At 47.9% G+C, this 24,221-nt stretch overlaps 2 protein-coding genes across 2 annotated transcripts in view; one reads left to right on the forward strand and one right to left on the reverse strand.

Moving 5' to 3' along the window:
* Nucleotides 1–10,012, forward strand: part of NINJ2 (ninjurin 2) — a 44,919-nt gene extending 34,907 nt beyond the window's left edge. The window contains exons 2-4 of the mRNA XM_014869926.2: nucleotides 6,491–6,722; nucleotides 7,991–8,175; nucleotides 8,973–10,012. Coding sequence (XP_014725412.1) covers nucleotides 6,491–6,722; nucleotides 7,991–8,154 — 396 coding nt within the window. The 3' untranslated portion in view covers nucleotides 8,155–8,175; nucleotides 8,973–10,012. The remainder of the gene's footprint in view (nucleotides 1–6,490; nucleotides 6,723–7,990; nucleotides 8,176–8,972) is intronic.
* Nucleotides 10,013–11,563: 1,551 nt separating this feature from the next.
* The window catches only part of B4GALNT3 (beta-1,4-N-acetyl-galactosaminyltransferase 3), a 63,488-nt gene continuing 50,830 nt past the window's right edge, over nucleotides 11,564–24,221 (reverse strand). The window contains exons 11-20 of the mRNA XM_088166048.1: nucleotides 24,067–24,176; nucleotides 22,944–23,044; nucleotides 22,250–22,326; nucleotides 20,257–21,250; nucleotides 18,871–19,175; nucleotides 18,381–18,534; nucleotides 17,635–17,707; nucleotides 17,046–17,199; nucleotides 16,224–16,350; nucleotides 11,564–15,480 (exon numbers count right to left, since the gene is read on the reverse strand). Of these exons, the coding sequence (XP_088022174.1) occupies nucleotides 15,372–15,480; nucleotides 16,224–16,350; nucleotides 17,046–17,199; nucleotides 17,635–17,707; nucleotides 18,381–18,534; nucleotides 18,871–19,175; nucleotides 20,257–21,250; nucleotides 22,250–22,326; nucleotides 22,944–23,044; nucleotides 24,067–24,176 (2,204 nt within the window). The 3' untranslated portion in view covers nucleotides 11,564–15,371. The remainder of the gene's footprint in view (nucleotides 15,481–16,223; nucleotides 16,351–17,045; nucleotides 17,200–17,634; nucleotides 17,708–18,380; nucleotides 18,535–18,870; nucleotides 19,176–20,256; nucleotides 21,251–22,249; nucleotides 22,327–22,943; nucleotides 23,045–24,066; nucleotides 24,177–24,221) is intronic.

Raw genomic sequence — 24,221 nt, forward strand, 5'->3', positions numbered from 1 at the left:
ACAACTGGACTAGCCAAGAGCCTCCACAGAGGCTGAGGAGGAGGGACTGGCCCTGAACACTCAGTTTTCCTTCCACCTGCAGTATCCACGACGAGGTTTACTATTACTTCTGTTTGTGGACAGCAGCCAGGATACTTGCTTTTGTGCCAAACTGGAGTAAAGCAGCCTTTGTCTCACCAAATTCACAATATAGTTAGTATTGGCCAAAAGGCTCCTTGGGTGCCCCTTCTCTTGCACACACATGTGGCTGTGCACAAATCCATCGACACCCAAAACTCTGCAAGGGAATCCCAACACATCAGGTGAGCAGGGGCCTGGTCAGCACTACTCTTCCCAATGCTGCTGCTCTCTGTGCCTGAGCATGTAGGCTAAAAATGTTAAAATTTGACTGGACAAGAGCTGCAGGGGGTAGCCATCCCTGTTAAAGGAGAGCAGCTAATAACTGTGCTCTCAGAAGCATGGATTGAGGGCCAGGCTTGAATCCCTCTGCTTTCTGCTCACAGAAGAGGGACTGTGCTCCTCTCCTGCCCTGCAAGGTGACTCTCATTGTGCTTTCACCTCCATCAGCCAATGCTTACAAAGTATTTCTAAAGCTGCTGACTGGCCAATGCTGGGGAAACATTCCCTGGATTTTCCCTGGTGCTGGGTCCCCCGTGGTGGCCATCTCTGCACTCACCCCTCTGAGAGCATGGCCTACATTTGTGTCTGTTTTCTTTGGCATTGTCCAGCATTTCCCTTGGAAGGAATGGCCAATAATACAGTTCATACTCAGACATCACCCTCTGACAGAGCGCTCACATAAAGATTATCATTCCTGGGAGCCTCATGCTGCTCCACTGCCTCTTTCAGGCTGTTCTCCCCTGGGAATAGGATCACAAAACCTACAAAGTACACAGACATTTGCAATTAGATCTGCTCTCTAATTATTTTGTCCCCTAATCTGAAAAATGTGACAAGTAAACTGCAGGTTTCGTAGAAATTTAGAAAGAAGAAAATTTGGAGGTGGTTTGTGTTCTCCTTGGCCCAAAATCTGGCAGCTTGGAAAGAAATATTTAGATGAAGCTCCTCCAAAAGTTTACAGAAGAGAGTAGCTATTTCTTGTAAAAATAAATGCACGAACACCCCAAAGAATTTATCTTGAAAACTCATTTTAGTGTAAATTTTTCAGGTAGTTTCAGTGAACTGTGGAGCTCAGCATAACCTCTGGTACCAGAGCCTGGTTTCACAGGCCTGGGGACCTGAGAATTCCCTACAGCAAAACCAGAGGACAAGCTGAAAAAGAAAAAAAAAAAATTCCTTTTTTTTTTTTGCAGTGATACTGATCCTTCTTTCCATAATTCCTATAAATATTAAAAATAAACATAGAAGTGGGAGTTAAATATCTGCACACTTTTGAGTAAGAATTAAGCCTCTGACTTAGAAAACATAGATGGGTGCCTCACTCAGCCCTTTAGGGGATCTGTATTACTGTGCCACATTTGCACAAGAGAAAAAGGAAAGGGGATTTGCCTGGGGTCAGACTGAAGCCAGCAGGGTCCTTGCAGAGAGAGAGTCTGTCTCATAGGGAAAGCTAAAACATCCAGAAATGGGGCACAGCAAAGTGGCTCCAGCACCAGGTCATTCAGCACTGTTGTATGACTGGGACAGAGTTGTTCAGGTCCTAATTTCCCTACTTTTATAAAGCTGGCAATAGTGATAGAGCCCTCTCTTGGGAAAGTGCTGTTTCCAGATGTGCTGGCTCTGCAGCAATGCTTTCCAAGATGGGCTTGGTGTCTGACTGCCAGATCCAGCTCTTTGACACATTACAGAGAAGAAAAGGCAATAATCTCCACTCTCCTGAGGGGAATCCTTTCAAAGTGACTAGAAAGTCACCAGCTCTAGCCTGATGGCACAAATCACTTTGGTGAGCCTTCAGGTGTGTCCTGTGACTCCACTTTGGGTTCTGTTTGCTGAAAGGGAATCATTGAATCTCCTCAGTGATACCAGAGAATCTCCCATAGCTGTCTGGACAATCTTCCTACAGGGAAACCCAAGTTGCTTGTGAATCAGCTCCTGAGCTGCAGGAGTTTACAGCACTGAACTTTAAAGAAAGCAAAAGCAGAAACAGTCTTTGGAAAGATTTGTGTACATTCTGGCAGCTCAAAAAAAAGCATCAGAGCCATGCATTCACACCCCACAAACAGTGGTTCACTGCTGACAGTTCTGGCACTGGCATCCCAAGCAAATCCATCTTCCAGCATTAATCCAAATGCCAGGTCTCTGAGGACTCCTTGTTTGTTTAAGCCTCTCCTTATTTGAGACATCAGGCTTCCATTCTTAGCTGCTGGACTAGAGGGAACATTGAGGCCCAAATCCATAAAAAACCTGGATCTCTGTAACTTTTCCTTGCATCATGAGGAGTCATGTGCCATGTGCTGGAGTCAAGAGAAGGGCCACGAAACTGTGAAGGGGCTGGAGCACAGATCTGATGAGGAGTGGCTGAGGGAGCTCAGCCTGGAAAGGAGGGACCTTATTGCTCTCTACAACTGCCTGAGAGGAGCCTGGAGCCAGGTGGGTGTTTGGGGGCTGCCCATCACAAATCTTAAGCTACCCAGATTCAAGTTTAGTATCCAGCTTCCATCATCCCTTATCCTTATGGAGATCTGGATCTGCCTGGACTGAAAGAACTTTGAATCTGGAGTCACACCTTTTCCATTGTGAATGTTCCCCAGTTCCAGTTACTCCACACAGGGGAGCAGTACCTGCCTGTGTTTTCACATCCCAGATGGGAACATGCCATCACACCCACCCATGTGAAAGCTGTCTATGTTCACTGCCTGATCATCTGCCACACAGATCTCACGACATTGCAACTCTGCCCCATTTCACACTCCAGGTAAAGGAACGTGAGGGCAGCTCAAAAGAAGGATGAGTTTTCATTCAACAAAAGCTCCTGGCTTGTTTTTTTTAATTTTTCTCCACGTAGGCAGCCACAAACAGATGTCTCAGCCTCCTGGTACCAGTCACTCATTTAACAGCAGCTCTGCCCTGTTTGTACAGCACCCTTGTTCTCACACCCTTAACTCATCATTACACAGAGATAAACTATCAATGCTCAGCCTTGTGATGCTGCAAGTACGGGCTGATTCTTCAGGAATAAGGAAAACAGCACACGAGAGGGATCAGATCGCCAGCCCTGCACCATTTGGTAATGGTCTCTCTCTCTTTCAACAGGATCACATGTTTTTAAACCATCTAAGGGGGAGCAGTCCCTCACAACACGTTTTCAAAATGCGTTCACAGAACACGACCTTTTGCTTGTCTCTTTCCCTCAAGATGCCTCTATTCTACCTCTGACACCATGCTGTGATGTTTAAGTCTCAACTTACACGCAGCCTTGGAGTTTTTACCAGTTCTTTAGAATTCTACTTTTACCTCCTCTCAGCATCTTTTACCTTCTACCTTCCACAGCAAGAAAGAAAGGCTTTACAAAGGAGATGTGTAACCACAGAAATGTCACTGTCAGAAACTGTAAGAACTAAACGCTTTGAGCTATCATATTAAAAAGACCCCCAACCAAACCAAAAGTCCTTTCCTAGCCCAAGCCAGCCCCTTGTTAGGGATCACAGTTTACTAATAGTTCAAAACAGATACAGCCTTTCCTGTTCACTTTTTCATACAGGTCTTTGTCACATCAGGGTGACCACCAGACCAGGGCCACAACCCCCTTGCAAAGTTCAGCCCCAATTTCAGCATCACACACACCCCACACACACTGCTCTCCCAAATCAAAGAAAGCCACTCTTGCCCAAAGAGACCCAAGGTCACAGCATAACACAGGAACCACGACCCTTCCCTAGTGATCTGCCTGGAATATAGAGAAAAAATTACACTTTCTACTTTATCTGGGACAAAAGGAGCAAAATAGGACTCACCACTGAATGTAGGCACCTCCAGAGCACACCCAAAGAAATCTCTTCCCCTTTCCTGAGCAAAAGAAAGACAGAGACTGGCCCTTACTCCTGGTTTTAAAGGGTAACCCATCAGTTGATGGGTTTCTGATGCACTCAATAAGGCTGCTGGTCTTACTGCAGCTGACAGGAGGCTGATTACTCAGAACTGGAGCCTCTCTGCTATATGGAAGTGCTGTTTTTCTTTCTTTTTAAGAAAGAAGAGCACAGTTTATTGCAAACACATCTAAATCTCTTGTAACTGTTGCCTTTGCTAATGGTTTATTACCAGCTTGTGATGCTCTGGGTGAATAGAAATTTTTTTTTTAATTATTTGGGTCAAAAGAGCAACAGGTGAACTCACTTAACAATGGATGGCTAAAAGCAGCCAAATTACCTACACATTGCAATTAGGTTAAGGGCTGATTTGGCTTTTGTAAACAGCTGTTTCTTTTGACTGCAAAAAAAACCTGCCTGAATGATTAATTAGGGTTAGGTGTGACAGATCCCACCCCTTGTCTTGTTGCATTTTGGTGCCTGATGTTTTGAAGAAACCCTCTCGGTTTCAGAAACAAATCCAAGGACTATTTCATCTGCTTTAGCATCTTGTGTAAGACAGAAGCCAGCAAAAATTGTTCACAGGAGCTTTAAAGCCCAGCCCCTGAAGTCATAGAATCATAGAATTGTTTATGTTGGAAAAGACCTTTAAGATCCTCAACTCCAGTCACTAATCTAATACTGCTGAGGCCACCACTAATCCACGTCTCTAAGCACCACATCTGCATGTCTTTTGAATTCCTCCAGGGATGGTGACTCAACCATTTCCATGGGCAGCCTCTTCCAGTGTTTGACAAGCCTTTTGTCCAAGAGACATTTTTCCCAATATCCAGTCTAAACCTCCCCTGGTGCAGCTTGAGGCTTTTTCATCTTGCAACTTACTATTGCTTGTTACTGGGGAGAAGAGACTGCTCCCCACCTAGCTACAGCTCCTTTCAGATAATGTAGAGAGTGATAAGGTCCCTCCTGAGCCTCCTCCTCTGCAGGCTGAACACCCCCAGCTCCCTCAGCTGTTCCCCACATGACTCACTCTGAAGACCCTTCACCAGCTCCATTGTCCTTCTCTGGAATTGCTCCAGCAGCTCAATGTCCTTTTTGTGACAATCCCCTTTTGGGATTGTGAAGGGACAAGAACTGAAGCCAGGATTTGGGGTGCAGCCTCACCAGTGCTGAGTACAGGGGACAATCACCACCCTGCTCCTGCTGGCCACACCATTCCTGATCCAGGCCAGGAGCCATTGGCCTTTTTGGCCACCTGGGCACACTGCTGGCTCATGTTCAGCCAGCATCTCCAGGTCCTTTTCCAGCAGGCAGCCTTCCAGCCTCTCTTCCCCAGTTGTGTAGTGCTTCATGGAGTTGTTGTGACCCAGGTGCAGGACCCAGCTCTTCATCTCGTTCACCCTCACACAAGTGGCCTCAGTCCCTTGATCCAGCCCCTGCAGAGCCTTTCTACCACCCAGCAGGTCAACACTCCCACCCTGCAAACTGAGGGTGCATCCATCCTCTCCCAATGGAGATCCAGATCATTGGTAATGATATTAAACACAACACCCAACCCAAAGAGAAGATCTGTCTCTAAATCCCCTGTAAGTTTGAGTCTTGTGTGTGTCCTGAAGGAAGAGAATTTAATATTCCTTGCAAAATCCCTGGCTTTTGGATAATCTACATTATTGTAGCTCTGGACAAGCTTGTTTTGCACAAAAATACCGGTTATTTTTTTAACCTTGCTGAGCTCTTGAACATAGCAAATATCTTGTGCCTATTAATTCCACAAAGCTACTGTGAGGGGAAACTGGGTACTCTCCACAAGTTTAAAACATGCAACTTTGACTCCTTCCCAGGCTTTCTAGATAAACCCCAGGGAGAAGACAGCATCCCATTGGACACAGATGTGTCTGTTGGTTTAGCAATTGTAATGGTTTGAAAGCAAAACCAGTGAGAGACTCCAAGTCAGAAATACAATTTAATAGGAAAAAAAGAGAAAAATATAATACATGCAATAGTACAAAAAAACCCCACCACTGACAGAGTCAGAATGCAACCTGACACCCTGCTAGTTAGGGTGGTGGTAGCAGTCCAGATGAAGTGTTCTTGTTGAAGTAGTGATCCTGTAGAAAGATCTGCTAGCTCTTGTCCTCTGGAAACCAGTAGGTAAAGGCTGCCTTGGTGTTCCAAATCTCAGTTTTTATCTGGGTAAGAAATGTTTGGCTCCTCCCCTTGGGTGGGGCATCTCCCAATGGGATGATGTAATTTTATCAGTCATGCAGTGGGACTCAATGGCCCATTAACAGGAGCTATCTCCTGGAAGGATGGGTTGTGGAAAAGATAAAGAACACTGCCCCAGCTGGTTTAACAGCTGGCCCATTAACAGAGGATATCTCCCATGGAGATGAGGATCACTGCCCCAGCTGGTTTAACAAATGGTGACAGAACACACACTTTAGGGCACATCTTTACATTGTATCCTAGGACAGCAATGCAGGTGATTCCTCCTGTCTCTGCAGGGCATGAATCCTCACCTCCGGATCAACGGGCCCATGAACATCAACCACTATGCCACCAAGAAGAGCGTGGCAGAGAGCATGCTGGATGTGGCCCTGTTCATGGCCAATGTCACCCAGCTCAAAGCTGTGCTGGAGCAGGGCACGTCCTTCCAGTACTACTCCACCCTCATCGTGCTCATCAGCATCTCCCTCTTCTTCCAAGTGATGATTGGGATTCTCCTGATCGTCACTGGTAAGGTGGCCACCGAGGCAGGGTGCTGCAGGGGCAGGGTGCCCTGTGGGTTGGTTGGTGTGGGGGTGGGAGGGAGAAGCCTCTTCCCCCAAACCATTCCCCTCTGGCTCCATCCAGGGCTGGATGTGGGTGGTTATGTTACTCAGAATAGTGGGTGGGTTGTTTTTTTGTCTGCACATCTCTGAGCACAACTCTTCCTTCACTTCCCCACTGCTGGCCCCTGTCCCAGTGACAGAGTGGGGATTTGGCCAAGATGGGCCTCTTGCTGCCCCTGCTGTTATGTGCTCCTTCATGCAGCTCTTGCAGACTCTACATTTTAGCTATATTTTATATCTTACTTCGTCTGGGACTTAACAGAACATTTTAGGCAGAGGTATTCCCTACATTAACCTCACATTTAACCAATCCCACAGTTTTCCTAGTGGCCTACAGACAGTACATTAACACCAGCATTGGTTTTCTGATGCTTGCTCAGTGCTCCATCCAATACAGGAATTGCTGTATTTCAGTCTCCAACAGGTCCCAGTATTAAAAACCTACAGAATGCTGCATTTTCCTGTATATCCTACATGAGGTTTTATGGGAGACAGAGGATTGGGGGCTTTGGAAAATCTGTGATGTGCTCCCTTCCCCTGTCACACACACCACAGCTTTTCCTGGTGGGAGCTGTGGTGGGAGGAGACAGGGGACACGGGGCTACAACCTGGCTGCTGTTTGCATGGCTTATTGGCCAGACAGTCCTGGCAACCAGGGTATTGCTGTGCCTGAAGGGATCAATGTCCATCAGCCAGGAGCTGCCCCATTCATGTACCCAGGGCTGACTGCTGTGTCACCACACAGGTGACATCTGGGTGTTAGGAAGGACTGGGCTCCCAGTGCAAGCAAAGCATAGCTGACCTTGTCTTCTGTGTCTCACTGTGTTCCAAGGCCATGCAATGTTGGAGGGCACCATGGCATGTGTCTGGCTAGTGTGCAGCAGTAACTTGCCTTTTTAGGGTTGACCCATTGCAGGGCCACAGCACCTCCATGGCAAAACAAAGAATTTTGCCAAAAAACCAAAACAAGGTGAGTTTTTCTCTGCTCCAGCCTTGTATATCATCCTAGAGCAAGCTGTGGCTCCTGTAGCATTCCTGTGACTTCTCCCTCTCCTTTGTGGCCTCAGCACTCAGGGGCACCATGAACATTTACCAGGCAAGGGAGGCTTGCAGGAGCTGGGCACTTGGAGTCCATCTGCAAAGCCCATTCTCTTTTTGCATTGCATTGCACAGCTCGTTTGAACCTGAATGACATTGCAAAGCAACCCCGCCTGAATATACTGAACAACACTGCCACAGCTCTCATCTTCATCACAGTCATCCTCAACATCTTCATCACAGCCTTCGGGGTGCAGAAGACTGGCCTCTACCCCAGCAGGAATTTTGGACCTTATTAATTAATGGGGCAATGGAGTCAGGTAAGAAAGGGTGAGTTCCCATCACTGCCAGCCCCTGGCAGGGCTCTCAGTCTCAGAAAACATCACTGCAAAGTGAAGGCAAAGCTGCACAAATTTAAACAAAGCCTTTCCAGAGGCACGTTGCTGTCCCACAAGAGCCTGTGGCCAATGAACAAATTCCCTCACAGGAGTTCTCCTCACTTGGTCTCTAAAGCAGGAACACCAAACTTCCCAGTTGCTGGGATTTATCAGCAGCAAGTGGTTTTTGGAAGGCTGCAGAGCTCATGCTCAGGTGTGTTCTGGGAGGAATCCCAAGGCAGCAGCACTATCTGAGCAGAATAAAAGGAAGGTGCTGGGCAAGGCAGAAGGGGGAAGAGCTCTTTACAACAGCCCCTGTGTTTTGGCTGGGACTGTTTTAAGCACCTAATGCTCATTTTCAAGGAAGCCCTGTAAATAAGAGCTCATCCAAATGTTGGGTTCCCATGTCACATCAGTGAGGGAATGACATGTTCTTAAATCAAAAGCACTTCAGCTCAAGAAGCAGAATTCACACTTCTTGCTTACATGACCTGAAAAATGTAAACACAACTTAAATGCAACAAGAAAGCTCAACAGACACATGCTATGGTAAGGATGGATGCAAAGGCCAAAAGCCCCTAGAGAAACATTGCTGGTTTGGGATGCAGAGAGAGGCAAGGGCTGAAGAGCAGCACCCCACACATGCAGGGGCAGCTGTGGTGGCTGTGCCTGCTCCTCTCTGGCCATGCACACAGAGGGGTCTGAGCTCACCTTGCTGATGTTTCTTCTCTTCCCTGCAGGCTCTGAGCAGTGCAGCTCTCCTCCACGCTTCCACTGACCTCAGCAGGAGCCCATGGATGAATCCAGAAAACTGGGTTAAACTTCAAAACTCTGTGTGTCATAGCATCCCTGGCACCCTTACTCTCATGCTTTTGCAGTTCTGAGAGGTGGGAACATTGCCTTTCCAAGCTAGAGCAAACTTTGCAAGAGAAAACTGCAGGAACAGCAGCAGGTGTTCATTTTAAAAGTGCAGTTCTGTAAACCTCTTTTCTTATTTTAGCTTCCTGCTTCACATATTCAATATTGGCTCATTTGGTAGAGAAGAGTGAATGATTTGCTTTGCAGGCTAAATAAATAAGTCCAGCTTTTTTTTGGTCTCAAACCTAAGTTGATGAAGCAATTGTACCTAATAGTTTACCTCCCAAATGTTGGAATGGATTTGTCAAAACTAAAAAAGAAGTTTTCCTAGGAGCATAGAATGGTGTGTATATGTGAAGATAGCTAGAACCAGTTCAAATGTTTTCCTACTTGTTTAAAATTACATGTGACATAATTAAGAAAACAATCAGATATTTCCAGCACTGGAATATTAACAAGGACAGAAAATAGTTATTGTGGTCTGATGTCATCATCAGGGACCTATCAGGAATGATGTCAGAATAGCCTGACAATATTTAGTAGAAAATGAAGAAACATTATACATAAGGACACAGCCTAGGCTTATTACCACAATGAAAAATTACAACTGAAGAGCTTATTACTTTATTTTAAAAATCACCATTATGATTTCTTCTCATCACTAATATAACTGTTTTAAAATGTATTTGGTTTATAATGAGAGCTCTGGTAATTATCTTGTATTAGAACAATTTGTTTCCTTAAAAAAAATCCTTTGAATTAATGAGTTTCAAGATTTTTATGAAAGAGTAAAAATTTTTTGATCCTAAATTTTTTAACTCTATAGTAATGCTAAAAAATGGTATTTTAATAGTCCTATGTAAGCCTATTTAAATAATTACATGCTCTTTTGATTATTAAATGATTTTTCCATTGTACTGCAGAATCAGGAGTTTAATATGGAGTTCTCATTTTGTATATCCTTGCCACCCCCGAGAGAGGAATGCCCTGAAAGCATCCTCACACCAGTCTTCAGGAGCTACTGGGAGTGTCTGACACTCAGAAACAGACACACATAGATTTCATTTGTATTCTGTATTTGACTTTACAAAACCAAATTTGTCTCAGTCACATGTGGTGCTTTTTCTGAGAGGGTGTGAATGACCTTGCCCACGAAGGTGTGGGTAAGGCCATGGGCCAGCAGTGACTTCTCTGAGCCGAAGAAAAGTTGCATAAAAAGGGTAGGGTGGAAAATACCAGTTATGTATTTACCAGAACCTGAAGTGGCAAAGCTGAGCACAATCTGAGATGTGTTTGGGGAAGCAGGCAGAGACTTGTCCTACACTTTGTCTCGGGGATGACAGCTCTGGGGTGACTCTGAGTCTGCTGCTTAACTTGGTCCTCAGCCTTTGCTCTGACTGGCAGCAGAGAGGGGTGGATGTTTCTGGGAAGTTATCCCACCTCCTCTAGAAAAATGCTTCACTCCAGAGGTGGCAGAATGAGTTGCAGGCACAGCAAAAGCACAAACCAAGGGCTGTCAGCCACTACTGGCTGGCTGGGCTCATGGAAAGGTAAAAAATTACATATCCTGCACTCAGACCCTAAACCCTAGGACTCATTGCTTCATGGAGCACGAGGCAAAGCAATTAGCACTGATGACTGAATGTAAAGAGAGGGAAAAATAGAAAATATTCAGTTGAGAAAGAAGCACTGAGGGGAATTTCATTACCAGATCTTAACTTCATCATTGTTCAGAGAGCCATTGGATTGGGTAGGGCAGCATGTGAGGTCTGTGTGAGCAGAGGGGGATTCCTGACACTCATCCCAAAAGACTGGCAGCACACTTGAATACTTTCCCTCCACCTCCTTTAATATTAATAATTTCTTGTTATAGTGAAATCACACTCATTAGCAACCTTGGCTGCTTTTTTCCCTCTTTGTGTGCGACTCCCATTGCTGCCAAGCCTTTGATACTGAAAAAAGGCACAATTAAAGTGAAAATGGGCCAGAACTGAATCCAACCAAATAAACAGTTGCTGTGAAAGAGCTGACCTCCCATTTGTGTAAGGTGTGACAAGCACTGAGCTCAGGTCTAGGCTCCCACCTGTGGTCTTCTCCAGGAACTGTCCTCTGTTTGCCAGGAGGAACACTGTGTTTTCCACATTCTCCCATCACAGCACACTCATGCTTTGCTGGAATGTGTATCTGTCCACTGTTTCCACCTTGTTTCACATGACAAACCCACGCAGACAGGAGGAAAGCTGTGCTCTTGCCATCCCATTTTGTGCAGGGCTCACTGCTGGCTCACCTTGCCCACTGCATCTCCCAGCCAGCCCTTGCTGCAGAGCTCCTGCTGGCTTGGGCACAGAGTGAGTGACCTCTGCCTCTGGTCCTGCCTGTGCTTTCAGCTAATGGAGACAGAGGAGCACACCTGGATTCTAATCCCTGCTGCACACTGATGTGGGTGCAAGTGAACACACAGACAGAAGAGAGCTCTTGTAGGAAGACAATGTATTTATAAAACACGAGGGAGAATCTGTGTATCCCCCAGCTCCAACAGAGAGGTGGCCCAGGAGTCGTCTTGAAGGCACAGAGCCACTTTAAGGCAGGTAACTCAAAGGTACAACTCAGATCTTCAACACAAAATATGAAAAACAATCAACTTCAGACATTTGTAGGCAGTAAGGAGAGATGTTCATACCGGGCAAACATTAAGACAATCATGAAACAAACCATAATTTTCACACAATACACTTTGCTCAGATTAAAAGCCAGCCCTTTCTTCATTCCCTTGCTGGCCTGCAAAGCAAACCTGAGCACCACACTTCAGTCCTGAAGACACAGTCACATTTGTAGGCAGAGTCCCCTTGTCCTGCACCTCACACATGGTGGTCCAGACTCCCCAGCCTGGTCACATCCTACCCTGGAGAAAATCTCTTTTGCAGCACTGTCCATCATTTCCCCAGCCACAGAGCTTCCAGAGCAGCTTGCTCCTGGCCTGACCCAAGGAAAGTCCTATGCAACTTCCTCCAGCTGTCCAGGATGCACATGAAGGCCAGAAACTCCAGCACAGCTTCCTAAAAAGATCCTGGTGACAGAAATGTGACCAGCTGTTGAGGGGAGTCAGCTTCCTGGCCATGTTCTCTCACTGCATGGCTGAGGATCTGCTCCTGCTCTGCTTCCTGCTCTCCCCTCTTGGTGACTCTGTCTGGGGACAGAAACTGCAGCTTGCTTTGGAAGAGGGGCAGCAGCCTCAGAGTGAAGCCCAGCACTGCTCCTCAGCAAGGTTTGCTGCTGGCCAGTAAACTGGGGAGTGTGGAGCCCCTTCTCTCCCCACACCCTGCACTGAGGTCTCTGAGCATGTGGGCTGGAAGAGTTTTTGTTCCCATGGGCTCCCCAAGCTCCTCCATGGGGGCTGCCAGCTAGTGCCAATTAGTATTAATCACACTTACTACTGCTTGGATACCAACTGAGAATTCCCACTGAAAGGGAAGAACACTTGAGATGGCAGCTTCCACAGTGGGGAAACTGGCCATTGGGAAACTGGACTGAAAACCAGTGACTCCTTACATCTCCACCAAGGAGTCTTCACGAGGTAGTTCTGCTTACCACTGGCCTGGGTTCCAAGGTGTGAAGGAAGGAGTACAGCCAGTCACAGCTGAAAAATGGGAGGAAAACCCTCAAATTCCTCTGGCAGTGCTGCAGTGAGGAGTGCACCCTACTGTCCAAGCCACTCTCTGCTGGCTGTCCTCTGTGATGGGGAAGACTCATGGCATTTATGCCAAGTGAGTTCCCTTCTGGATGCACCTAATTCTTGCCAGTGTCTGCAAATGGATGCCAGCTGATAACCTGGGGTGCTGCAGACCACATCCATAGCCAGATGTGGAAGCACAGGGTACAAATAACTCCTCCTCCTCGTGCTTGACTGACAGGCTGCCACCAAATCCAGCAGTTCTCCATCTGCAGAGTGGGCACCATGCTGCTCCCAGCTGCTGCTGCTAACGCCTGGCCGTGTCCCTGCACTCGGCCTCTCCCCATTCCACAGGCATTGCGTGACACTGCCAGCCTGGACAAGCTGTGCAGGCACAGTCCTGGAGCCTGGAAAGCAGCTCACCTGCACACTCGTGGAGTTGTGCCTGTGTCTGAGGGAAGCACAGGCTCTGACTTGCACTGAGAGCATGACTGACACTGCACATTCCAGACAGGGCTTATTGCAACATTGCATCACAGGGATCCGGTCTCCCAAACTCCTATAATACTTAAAATTAAAAAAAAAATTCAAAAAAAGTGTTGACTGTTGTCAGCCTCCTCCCTATCAGCCCAACTGCCATGATTTAATTTAGTATCTGCATGGGTAAATTATTTTCCCTCAACAGAAGACTACCCTGGCTTGGGCAGCTGGCTGGGGCTGCCTCTTCTGGGATATTCAGTGTCTCCATTCTGGCAAGGCAAAGGCTCCAAGGATTCAGAGACACAGCCACCTCCTGTCTACTGCTCACCACAGCTGCACACTGCACAGCAGAACTTTCTGGTATCTGTTTGACTTTTTCTCAAATCCATCACTCACAAAACCCAGACTGATGCAAACAGATGATTTGACACGATTTCCATCTCACGTGCCAGAACTTGCATGTTCAGTTTTCTACTGCAAGAGTGGAACTTGATGGACTTGACAAGCACCACAGGCCCAGTAATAAATGAATGCCTGGTCTGAATTGGCATCTACTCCATCAGCAAAGAGCAAAAACTTCTAGTACCAGTCAGCTTTGCCTGTATTCTGCACACATCCATTACTCCTTCCCAGCAACTCCCCACAGAACTGGGCACCATGAGCAGCATCCTATGTCACACTCTCCTCCTCAAGCTTGAGACCTTTCAGCATGGCATGGGGACACTGAAGCTCCAGTGTAAAGCCCTGAGTGAGCTGGGATTTCTGGGTTCATATAGTCTCCTAAAATGGTTATGGGGTAAAGAAAATCTTGCCTTACATTAACAAAACTTAACTTATATTAAGTTTTAGGGGATAAGACTTCCCTGTAGCACCTGGCCAGCTGTGGGCTCTCTCCACAGTTCTTGCATCAATGACAGCAGGGGTTTGTCCATCCCTTTGTTCACTCAACCCTCTTCTGTCCTCACCATTCGTTACACTCAGTGCCTGTGCCAAGTCCTGAGGACACCTCCTCTGTACCAGGCCAGAGCTACCAGGGCTGTTCCAGAGATGAAGCACCAACAGCTGTGCTGGTTCTCCAACCAAGAAGCCTCTCTACATAAAATTCAAACTACAACAAGACACAACTGTGAGGCCATAACTTATTAAATTAACTTTTAGATGCTGCATAAATGTACAGGATTTTGAGAGTGGAAGACTCTGTCTCCTCTTCTGACAAATCACAACATTTCAACTAATAAAATATTGCCATTTCTTCCCTGCTAGGGTTTCCCTGATATTGTTAGGACAAACACATGTCTGTCAGATAAGGCTGGAAAGTTCCTCCTGAGATGCTCTGTTAGCTTCTCTGTAACCTCCACCACCCTCGGGCAGTGGTTCAATAATTTAGGTGGAATTGTAACATCACCCTTGCCAGCTCACCTAGCTACAGGCAAACGTGGCTGTTGTAAGAGAAATGTATTTGCAACTCTATCCATGGCCCATAAATTGCTGAACATGAGCACAGTTTTTCATAATGACCAAAGTGAAAAGCACAGAGAAACATCCAAGCACCAGCAGCCTAAAGTGCCTGTCAACTCCTCTGCATCCAGATTTCCTTAAGTCAGCACATGGGCATGTGGGTGCAATACTGATCAGAGAATTTTGGTCCCCTGTCCAAAATCATGGGTACTGGAGAGATGGCAAAGGAGAGGAAATGGGGATCGTTGTGGATTCTTTTGCTTTTTTTTTTCTTTTCACTCAAGTTTTGAAAGAGAAGCCGTGCTGCCCTAAATAAACCATTCTGGGCTTAGCTGGGATTTGTGTTTGTTTGGTGCAAGACTCAACAGGAAACAAGGCACCTCTCCCACTGTACCTTCCACCAGACTGCACGGCAGGAAATACAAGTCCTTCCCTTGCTGACATCTCCCCCACACACCTTCCCAGCCACACACGGATCCCACGTCCTGGATGCAGAGGCTGACAAGGGAAGCTCCTGCTCCGCCAGCCTGGTCACTCCTTCCTCAGCTGTGCCACGCCATCAGAGGGCTCTGGAGGCAGAGGAAGGGTTTGGGCACTCAGCTGTGTGCCCCAGTAAAGTGCACATCTGGATGAGATGGTAGACAGTGCTGCTGAACAGCTCTGGGGATGAAGGCTACGCTGTCTTCAGCTGGCGCCGGTTCCACATGCCCCGCTTTGAGTGAAACCAGTGGAAAAAGTTCCTCAGGGACAGACGTTCCACTTCCAGCCCAGCCTGTAAGATCCTGGCAGAAAGAAGAGCAGACTTAGGGAAAATTTCATCACAAAGATACTGAGGGACTCAGCCCCAGGTAAACTATTTTTTAAGTTGTGTTGTTGGCAAGAGGCTGCAAGCAAACTGGGTAGTCGAGAATAGCTCAGGGGTATCCCTGTATCCATAAGCAGGAATCTAATGATGCTCTCTGAGTGTTTATGCACCCTTGAGAGCAGGACTGGCCAGGAGGAAACATGGCTAGCAGCACTGGGTTGCAGTCAGCTGACAGAAAAGACAAGACAGGGCCCAAACCCTACAACTACAAACCCAGAGGCCCAGGATTTGTGCAGCAGAGATCCCTCATCACGAAATCCTCAGAAATTTGTACCTCATCGTCTTTAAATGCCTCTCCACCTTGGTCTTCAAGGCAATGAAATTGCTAAATGTTACATGGGAAATGTGAGAGACTCAGACTGTGCTCTGCAGTGCTTGAAGAGGACAAAGTCTTCACAATCACCAGTTCCTGATCTGCATGAGACCAACCAGCAGTGTGGCTGGAAGGCAGCAGAAGCAGCTCTTCTCTTACTAGTGGCTGCAGTAGAGCGTTTTGTGTCTCCTCAACTACTAGGTTTAAGGTCAGGATATGCTCAAAGACTCTCCCTCATTGGCCAAGGTTATAGTCCAAGCAGTCATGTCAATCTCCTTAGATCCCCACTCCCAGGATTGGATGGGCTTCCCCTCCTGAGCACTTGAACAGTGACAGTGGATGCCTACCTGTCCAGGAGTTCCCAGTCCTCTCCTCCCCAGCGGTCCCGAAACTCTTTTGTGTTCATGCCTCCAATTTTGTCCAGGTCAGACTTGTATATGCCCAGGAGACCAAACCCATTCACCTCCCAGTAGCCTGAGGAGAGCACAAAAGAGGCACAGCTTTGTTGGGGTTTTGAACCATTGATGGCTCCAGCAGAGCTGCTGGAGACTCAAGCTACTTTTAGCACAATGTTGACACCAGGGACTAAACTCAGCACCAAGGCAGAGCCAACCATGCCAACCAGCTCTGGGAATGAGAAAGGCTTGTGGACAGACAGCATGGCCTGTCCTGTCAACTTCTAGCAGAGCCTCTCATATCTCCTGTCTGGCAACACAATTCCTGGACTGTCTCAGCTTCCCATGGCTGTCCCTGTGCCTGGATGCCTCAGGATGGTCACCTTGGTCTAAAGGAAATCCTATCTGTACCACTTTTCTCTCTCCAACTCAGCTTGGTTTCCCTCCCCCCTGGTCTTCCAGCTCTGCTCAGGACAGGCTAAGAAAAGAGAGATATGGACAGACAGGAATTAAAAGATGGTTTTTCCAAGGTCCTTAAATCCATAAAGAGCCCTAGGAGACAACCAGGAGAAACATCAGAAAAAGGGCTCTGCTAGCTTTTTGATCTCAAATTCCAGGTACCTGATGCTGTTAAACTCCATCCCATGTCTACCACACACTCACCCTGTGGACCTGGAAGTACCTCAAGCTCCACACCAGTGCCAGAGGAACAAATGTAGAGGAGGCAGGCACTTTCTTCTTTCCCCCATTTTCCCAAAGTCTGAGCCCTCTTACCATCAGGCCACTGTGGGGACATGCCACAGTGCAGCCTCATGACCATGGGTGCAAAGGCCATCTTGCCTTCCACGCAGTGCTTCCTGATGGCATCAATGACTCCAGCTGGGAAGTGGATGTGGAGGTCACACAGGAAGACAATGCTGTGCGGGTCCTGGAACCGATTGTACCGGTTGGGAAAAAAACAGGTTGACTTTCAGTAAATCTTTCTTGAGGGGCAGGAAGAGAGATGGGAGTCAAAATCTCATTACTGCCTCAGAAACTGAGATCCCAAGGGCTGGCAAAACGTCCACTGACATTCAATGACGAGTGTGAAATACCATGACTGTGACCTGGCAGAGCCAGGATCACAAAGCTGCTACTGCTGATTTCCCTCCTGTCTGACAGTCCCAGCAGGTGGACCAAGAATCAAACAGAGCACAGAATAAAGAGACCCTTACTCTGGAAGGCCAGGAAACACATGTACATTTGAACTGCTCTGTGAGGCTATTCCCTTCCCTAAAAACCAGTGTGTTCAGTACCAGAGGCAGCAGTAACACCAGACACACACCACAAACTTCCCCACCCACCCAAGGCTCCCCAGACTCACCTTGATGAGGTCTATCCCTGCCTGGAGCCCAGCAGAACGCTCAAAATTCCCTGTCAGCTTCAGGTACTGATAGCTGGGGGCGAGAGGGGAAAGGGAATTTCAGTGGCACCGCAGGCAGCCCCACACCAGCACTGGGCTGTGGAGCTGCCCTCGCCCTGTGCACCCTCTGAAGCACAGGAAACCTTTGCTGGGGGAGTGCACAAAGCCCAGCACTGCTCCTGGTCCCAGTGTGCCCCGAGAGTCTTGCCCCTGAGCAGAGCCTAGCAAAACTCTTCTCAGCTCTAGCCCTGCTCTGCCCTAGGACTAGAACTGGAAACCCCTGACACTTAATGGAAATGACCAGCCAAGGCTGTTTCAGATCAGAGCAGGGTCATTCCAGCAAACAGAGCTCTCTGTCCCACTTCTCACAGCTTTCTTGTCTTTTCTGTCCTCCCCCTGCCCCATCACTGGGAGACTTGCTTTCTCTTCTCTCTTGCAATCTTGAAAAAAGAGACAAATACAATAAATTTAGCTGGAAAACTACACCAGGTATTGCCTTACACTTTTCTAACACTGTTCCATGCACATATGTGTATGCACATCATAACAAAACCACATTCTTGTGTATGTCCAAGGCTTGGATGGATGGTGCCTGTGGTGTTCCAGTTACAGCAGGCTGTGGCTGGCCAACACACAGAGACTGTCAGGTGTGCTATTTGCCAGCATATGTGTGTGAGTGCCTTTTTGTGACCAAGCAGTACTCTCACCTGTGCAAGGTAGACCTTTTCAGAGCCTTCTCTACATCCATGTCATCACTGCTGTAGTCTGTGATGATGATGCTGAAGTAGGGATCCTTGGTGACTCGGAGTAGCTCTTCCATGTCAGAGATGAACTGCAGCACCCAACGTGCCTGGTTTTTCACTGGTTGTATTGCAACAGGGAGAGAATCAAAACAAACTGATTTCAGCGGTGGTGTTTTTTTCTCAACAGGCAAGGTTTCTTGCCTCCTGTTAAACCCCAACAACCTTTCAGGGATGATGAAATAGGCCCAGGTCCACAGAGCTAAGGAATTTCCCACCATGTGAGAGAGGTTTTCTCTGAGCTTATAAGCCATGCCTGCTATCGTATTTCTGAGGGCATTTAACTTGGAGAGAACAGAAATTGCAAGTGACCCAAGCAAGATGACTGAGACCAGCTCAGACCCATGTCCAGGACTGCCCTCGTGGAGCAATATCCTGGAGAGGCAGCTCCCCTTACCTGGCACCACGAAGTGAACCACAGCCCGGTGATTCCAGGAAAACCCTTGGGGCCAGCACAGCTCGGGCTCGTTGGCCGCAGCCATCAGGCGCCGCCGGCGGCCCCACACCAGGCTCCTCATCCTCCTCTCGTCCTCGTGGCCGGCGCTGCCCTGCCAGCCCCGTGCAAAGACGTACTCGGAGAGGCGGACACGGCGCTGGCCCTGCTCCAGCAGCTCCAGCAGCTCCAGCTCCAGCAGGAAGCGGCTGCCGCGAACGCGGTCCTGCCGCTTCTCCACGTTCACGATGCGCCGCAGCTGGAACCGCCTGCAGAGACACACCGGGAGTGGGAGCATCCCGGCCACCGGCCCCTCTCCCTCCTCCAGCCCTCCTTCCTTTGGGTTACCACAAACCTTTCTGTCCCCGGCTTCCCCCCCCGCTTTGCTTCAGAGGTGCCATGGGAATGTTTAGCACCTGTCTCTCCTAAATCCGCAAGTGGCTGGGATTCCAGCCAAGAGAAAATATTTGGCGAGAGAAGTGAAATAAAGGTGACACGGAAAATGACAAATGTGCCTGAATGATTGTGTAGGGCTGGTAATAGTGAGTGTATTCAACACCACCTACAATGAAGTTGGCACAAGGACTATGTTTGGGCTACTGAAACTGGCTCACGACAGCTTATCAAACAAGAATATGGAGTGGGACCGAGCAATCATACAGTAAAAACTGTCAGGAGCTGTAGATTCAGAATGGCCAAAAGTGGATGAAATGCCAGGTCATGCCCTTTTGGATCAGAACAAGTTTCCCCGTGAGTTAAAAATCCTGAGAAAATCTTGTGTGTACTGATTAGTTACACCTGGCTGTGACTGGTGTGACCCTGAAAAAGTAAATGTGATCTTAATATTAGCATTAGACCTACTTCCAGCTAATAACACCCATTCCATAAAACACCCAGGATACTGGTCACTTATGTATAGGAAGACTAACACCAACTGAAGCCTGCATAGAAAAAGACTGGTAAAAAAATCGTAAAAATTAAGGCTAGCCCAACAGAAGGGTCAGGAATTAAGATGGTTTAGCTTATGGAGGCTAGAAGAAGTGTGTCTGTTTACCAGAAGTGATGGTAAGTCTTGAGAAGAACCATACCAAGAACCATACCAAGACCACGTAACAAAAGAGTACCAGCTTTTTTGCTGGTAGAAATAGGCTTCTTTGCCTATTTCTCAGGCAAAAGAAGTGTGCCTAAAGTCCAGTGTTTCACACCGATTCCTTGCCTGAAATCTTATTTACCACATCTAGTTCATCCTCTTCTTCCCTGATACCAATTACATAACTCAGAGATATTCCCCATGCAACGTAGTAAACCAGCTCTGGGACAGTGCCCCTTGGTTTTCTCACTGTACCTTACCCTTTACTCCTCTGGTTGAGCTTCCTCAGGAACACACGTGTAACTTCCAGGGCCTCACTTTCTCTGAGCAGTAGATTTCCCGAGGTGTTGCATTTCAGGTCGATCCAGTCTGTGCGCAGCATGTGGAAGTCCAGGTTGCTCATGCTGAAGGTCTGCTCCCAGTTGACAGCCTGGTCAAACACTGGTACGTAATCAAAATCCTCCTCATCTTCCTCCTCTGGCTCTCCATCCACCTCTTCCTCCTCTGCTGCTCCTCCAGACTTGCCCTTCAGAGGAGAGGCCACCTGTAGCTCTCCTTCGCCCACATCCCCGTTGGTGGCCACCTCATTAGCCATGTAGGGCTGGACCTGGCTCAGCCACTGTGGCAGCCTGGGCTGCTGGCTGGGGCTGGCAGTGCTCACTGTGTGTCTCCTGCCTTTGACAGAGTCTGGACCTCCTTTCCCAGCTGGCACGGTGCCTGCTGGCTGCAGCCTGTCCTTTGTAGTGCTGAGGCCTCCTCCAGGTCCTACCCCCTTGGGAATTGGGACCTCTGAGTCCCTGGGGTGGCCAAGAGACTGCTGAGACACAGTCCTAGAAGGGGGGTTTGCCCTTCTGGCAAGCACTCTCCCCTGGATGGCCCTGGCATGCTGCGGAGGGCTCCTGGAATTGTCTTTGACACCAGCTTTCAAACGGGGTCTCTTCGTTACTGGGTTTCCCTCCAGGCCAGTCAGTGTGAGGCTTTGGTTGGTAGAGGCCAGCATGGCTGATTTGACACCAGACCTTTTCATCCTCCTCCTCCTCCGTATCTCCTCTGCTGCATTGTCACCCATCACCGAGAGGAGCCGGCGGCGCTCCCGGAGGGAATAATCGTCGTGGATATTGTCACTGCCCACCACACTGCTGGGAGCATTGCCTGCTGGCCCTGCCCTCCCTGTGCCAGCCTGCTCAGGGGCACTGGTGCTCTCCACCTCCTGCTCCTCGTACTGCACATCATCCACGTTCCCCTCCTGGGAGCCTGCGGAATGAATCAAAAATGTTGACATGAACTGAATGAATGAATGAAATGAATGAAAAGAGTTACACCTCTGGCATCCTCCCTGAATGAATCATCCTCCCTGCCTTCCCTGCCCTGACCAGGCACCCACCAGGCAGGGGAGCAGCTACTTCTGGTCTCCTCTCAGTGCTGTCTCTCCTGCTCAGAGGGACAGGGATGCTCTCCCACGTGGGAGCTGTGCTCTGGCTGCCACCAGACCCCTCAGCACTCATCACCCACCACTGCCAAAGAATGTGGAGCTGTACAGTAGCACCCACAGCTGATCTGTGGGTTAGAGAGGGTTAATGAATGGGGTTTGTTTTGAGAAGTTTTCTCTGACAAAAGCTGTTGGCTTGGAGACCAAGAGAAGAGGAAAGAAGAAGATAACCAGGTAAAAAAAAACAACTCTGCAGCTGTGGAAATTATTTTGAGAAATGTCCTGGGAAGAATAGGGATGGAGAACTTTCCACCAATGACTGCTATGTTGACTAATTGTGACCAATATGAAAGTGTAAACTGTATAGAGGGTATAAAAGATGGTGTGATGTTATAATAAACAGATATTAATTAGCCTTCTGAAGTGTACTGTGCCTTTTGTACGTCGTGCCCACCCCTACAGTGACAGAGGTGTCTGGCTTTGCCCTGAGCTGTGGGTTTGGCCACAGCTCTGCAGGGCAGGTGTGACCAGAGGCTGCCACACTGCTCACCTCTGCTTGTGTTACTCCTGCCCATGGTTTTGCTAGAATTGCACCTTAGCTAAGGGTTTTCATGTTGTTTACTGCAGCCAGCTGTTTGGTGAGCTCCCAACCTGGCCTTAAGAGAAGTAAAAGTCACAGCAAAAGTCCCCTCCCAGACACAGCCACTGGCAGGGAAAGGCTGAGACTTCCTTGGCATGGGAGGTCAACAGCTTCTTTCAGCTGGTGCTGCTAGACCACCCACAAAAGTGACAGATAAAAGGCTCCTCTGGGTTCTGGCCCCTACTTGGCTGCTCTGTCTTTTCTCCAGAGTCCAGGCTCTTCTCTGGCCGATCCATTTTCATGTACTTGTAAAACCCAAATCTGTAGAGAGAAGAGCAAAACGCAAGTGTGATGGAAGTTACTTTGCCCTTTCCTGGAAGAAGATCCTGAGCACAGGGAGGCCACAATCAGCTATCTTGCTGGGAAAGTGACCCTCCTTATCCTGCAAAAAAGTCCCCCTGAATGGCTGGGAGTCCTTGCACGAAGTGTCTGATTGTTGCAGTAGGGAGCATTCAAGCAGCAGCTCCCCTGTGGGGCCACCACTGGGATCTGGGCACCAGTAAAGATGAGTGACATGCATTTCTTCCCCCAGAGGGAGGCCTGGTGCTGAGCATGGTCTGGCTTTCACAGTGACAGCTATCAGGAGGCTCCAGCCACTGGCAGGCCAAGTTTACTGGGAAGAGAACAAACATGCTCTGACTCAGCTACTGGGTTAGCAGTGCAAGGAAACTGCTGGTAGACCTAAAAGCCCTTGAGACCTAAACATATTTTCACTTAAGTTATCAAAAGAAACTATAAATGCTTTAACGTTTTGCAAGACTTAGGGGATCTTTAAGAATTAAGAAAGTCCTACAGAAATGAGCACGAAATTCCACACCAATTCCAGCCTTCAAGCTCCTCCCCATCCTGCTAATAAACTCGAATTTACAGCATGCTACCTTTCCAAATAATAAGGGTTTTCCTGGTAGAAGCATTTGTTGTCTTTCTCCATGTGGCTCAGGCGGCTGTAATCATTTGGGTAAACAAAGGATAAATGAACCTGTGAAGAAGGGAGAAAGACAAAGTGAAACCCTCACAAATGCCACAGACATCAGCCACAAGGTGACCCAGACATAGCTGCAGGATAACCAGCTGTCTTTAGAGGGAGCAGGAGTTGCTCACCCTTTGCATCTCCAGTAGCAGGCCGTGAGAATGGAAGACAAAGGAAGCATGCTAGGATACACATATGCATGTGTTGGATCCCAAAAACCTGGGATTCTTGAACTTTCTGCACTTTATGGCACTGACCCCCTGGAGAACACTGCTTTTGGCCTGAAGCCTTAGAGAAGGCTTCTAAATTTAAGTGATGAAGTTAAAATCACGGGTGTGTAGTTAAATAGAAGTGTGTGCTTTCACATGGTGAAGAGTTTTAAATTTGAGGTTTTTATAGTATAGTAATAAGTATGGGACAAGACAGAGGATTTTGGGTGGTGTCTCTTTTGGTCTTCTTCCTTCTTCTTGACTGAAGGTCATGGGAATTTAGTTATTAGGTTAACAGTATAAATAATATAGGTGTTAATTCTCTATTAGATGTTTAGCTTTAAAAGACCTTATAGCAGCTGGATCTTCCTCCATTTTCTTTGCTTCTAGCAAACGCTCTGTACTTTTTGATAAATTTAATAAACAACCAAACCCAAACATGAAACAATCCGTTTCCATCGTGTATTTGTTAATCCTAACTCTGAGTAAAAGCAGAAAAGACTGAAACAAGCCACTAATTAAGTGGTGCAAAACTCCCACCGCTGTTACGTGGATGTGCCTTCTCTCCCTCAGCATCTGCCCAGCTCTCTGTGAGCTGAAGTCCTGCAACAGAGTGAGAACTAACTGGGAGAGAGGTATCCAAGTCCTCCTGGAGAGATGTCTGTGGCTTTAGTAATCCACACATACTAGGTGGAGAATGAAACCCCCAGCCATTGTGAGGCTCCCTGTGAAGACAAGTTCAGGCCCTATGGCTAACAGGACCCCTTCTTCCTCCTGGTGCATGCAACACCGAATTTCTCCTGGCTCAGAAACCCAACTTACGAACTGGAGCCCCTGGTAGCGCTGCAGAGGAAATCCATTCACCAGGTAGCTGGGCTTGTAGGGGCACTCGGGCAGCGCCCGGCGCACTCGGGACTTGCTGAGCAGAGGCACTGCAGGAAAAGGAACAGGGACAAGGGCTGCAGGAGGAGTCCTGC

The sequence above is a fragment of the Sturnus vulgaris genome, chromosome 5 (genome assembly GCF_052056855.1).
Source record: "Sturnus vulgaris isolate bStuVul1 chromosome 5, bStuVul1.hap1, whole genome shotgun sequence".
In the NCBI taxonomy this organism is placed as follows: domain Eukaryota; kingdom Metazoa; phylum Chordata; class Aves; order Passeriformes; family Sturnidae; genus Sturnus; species Sturnus vulgaris.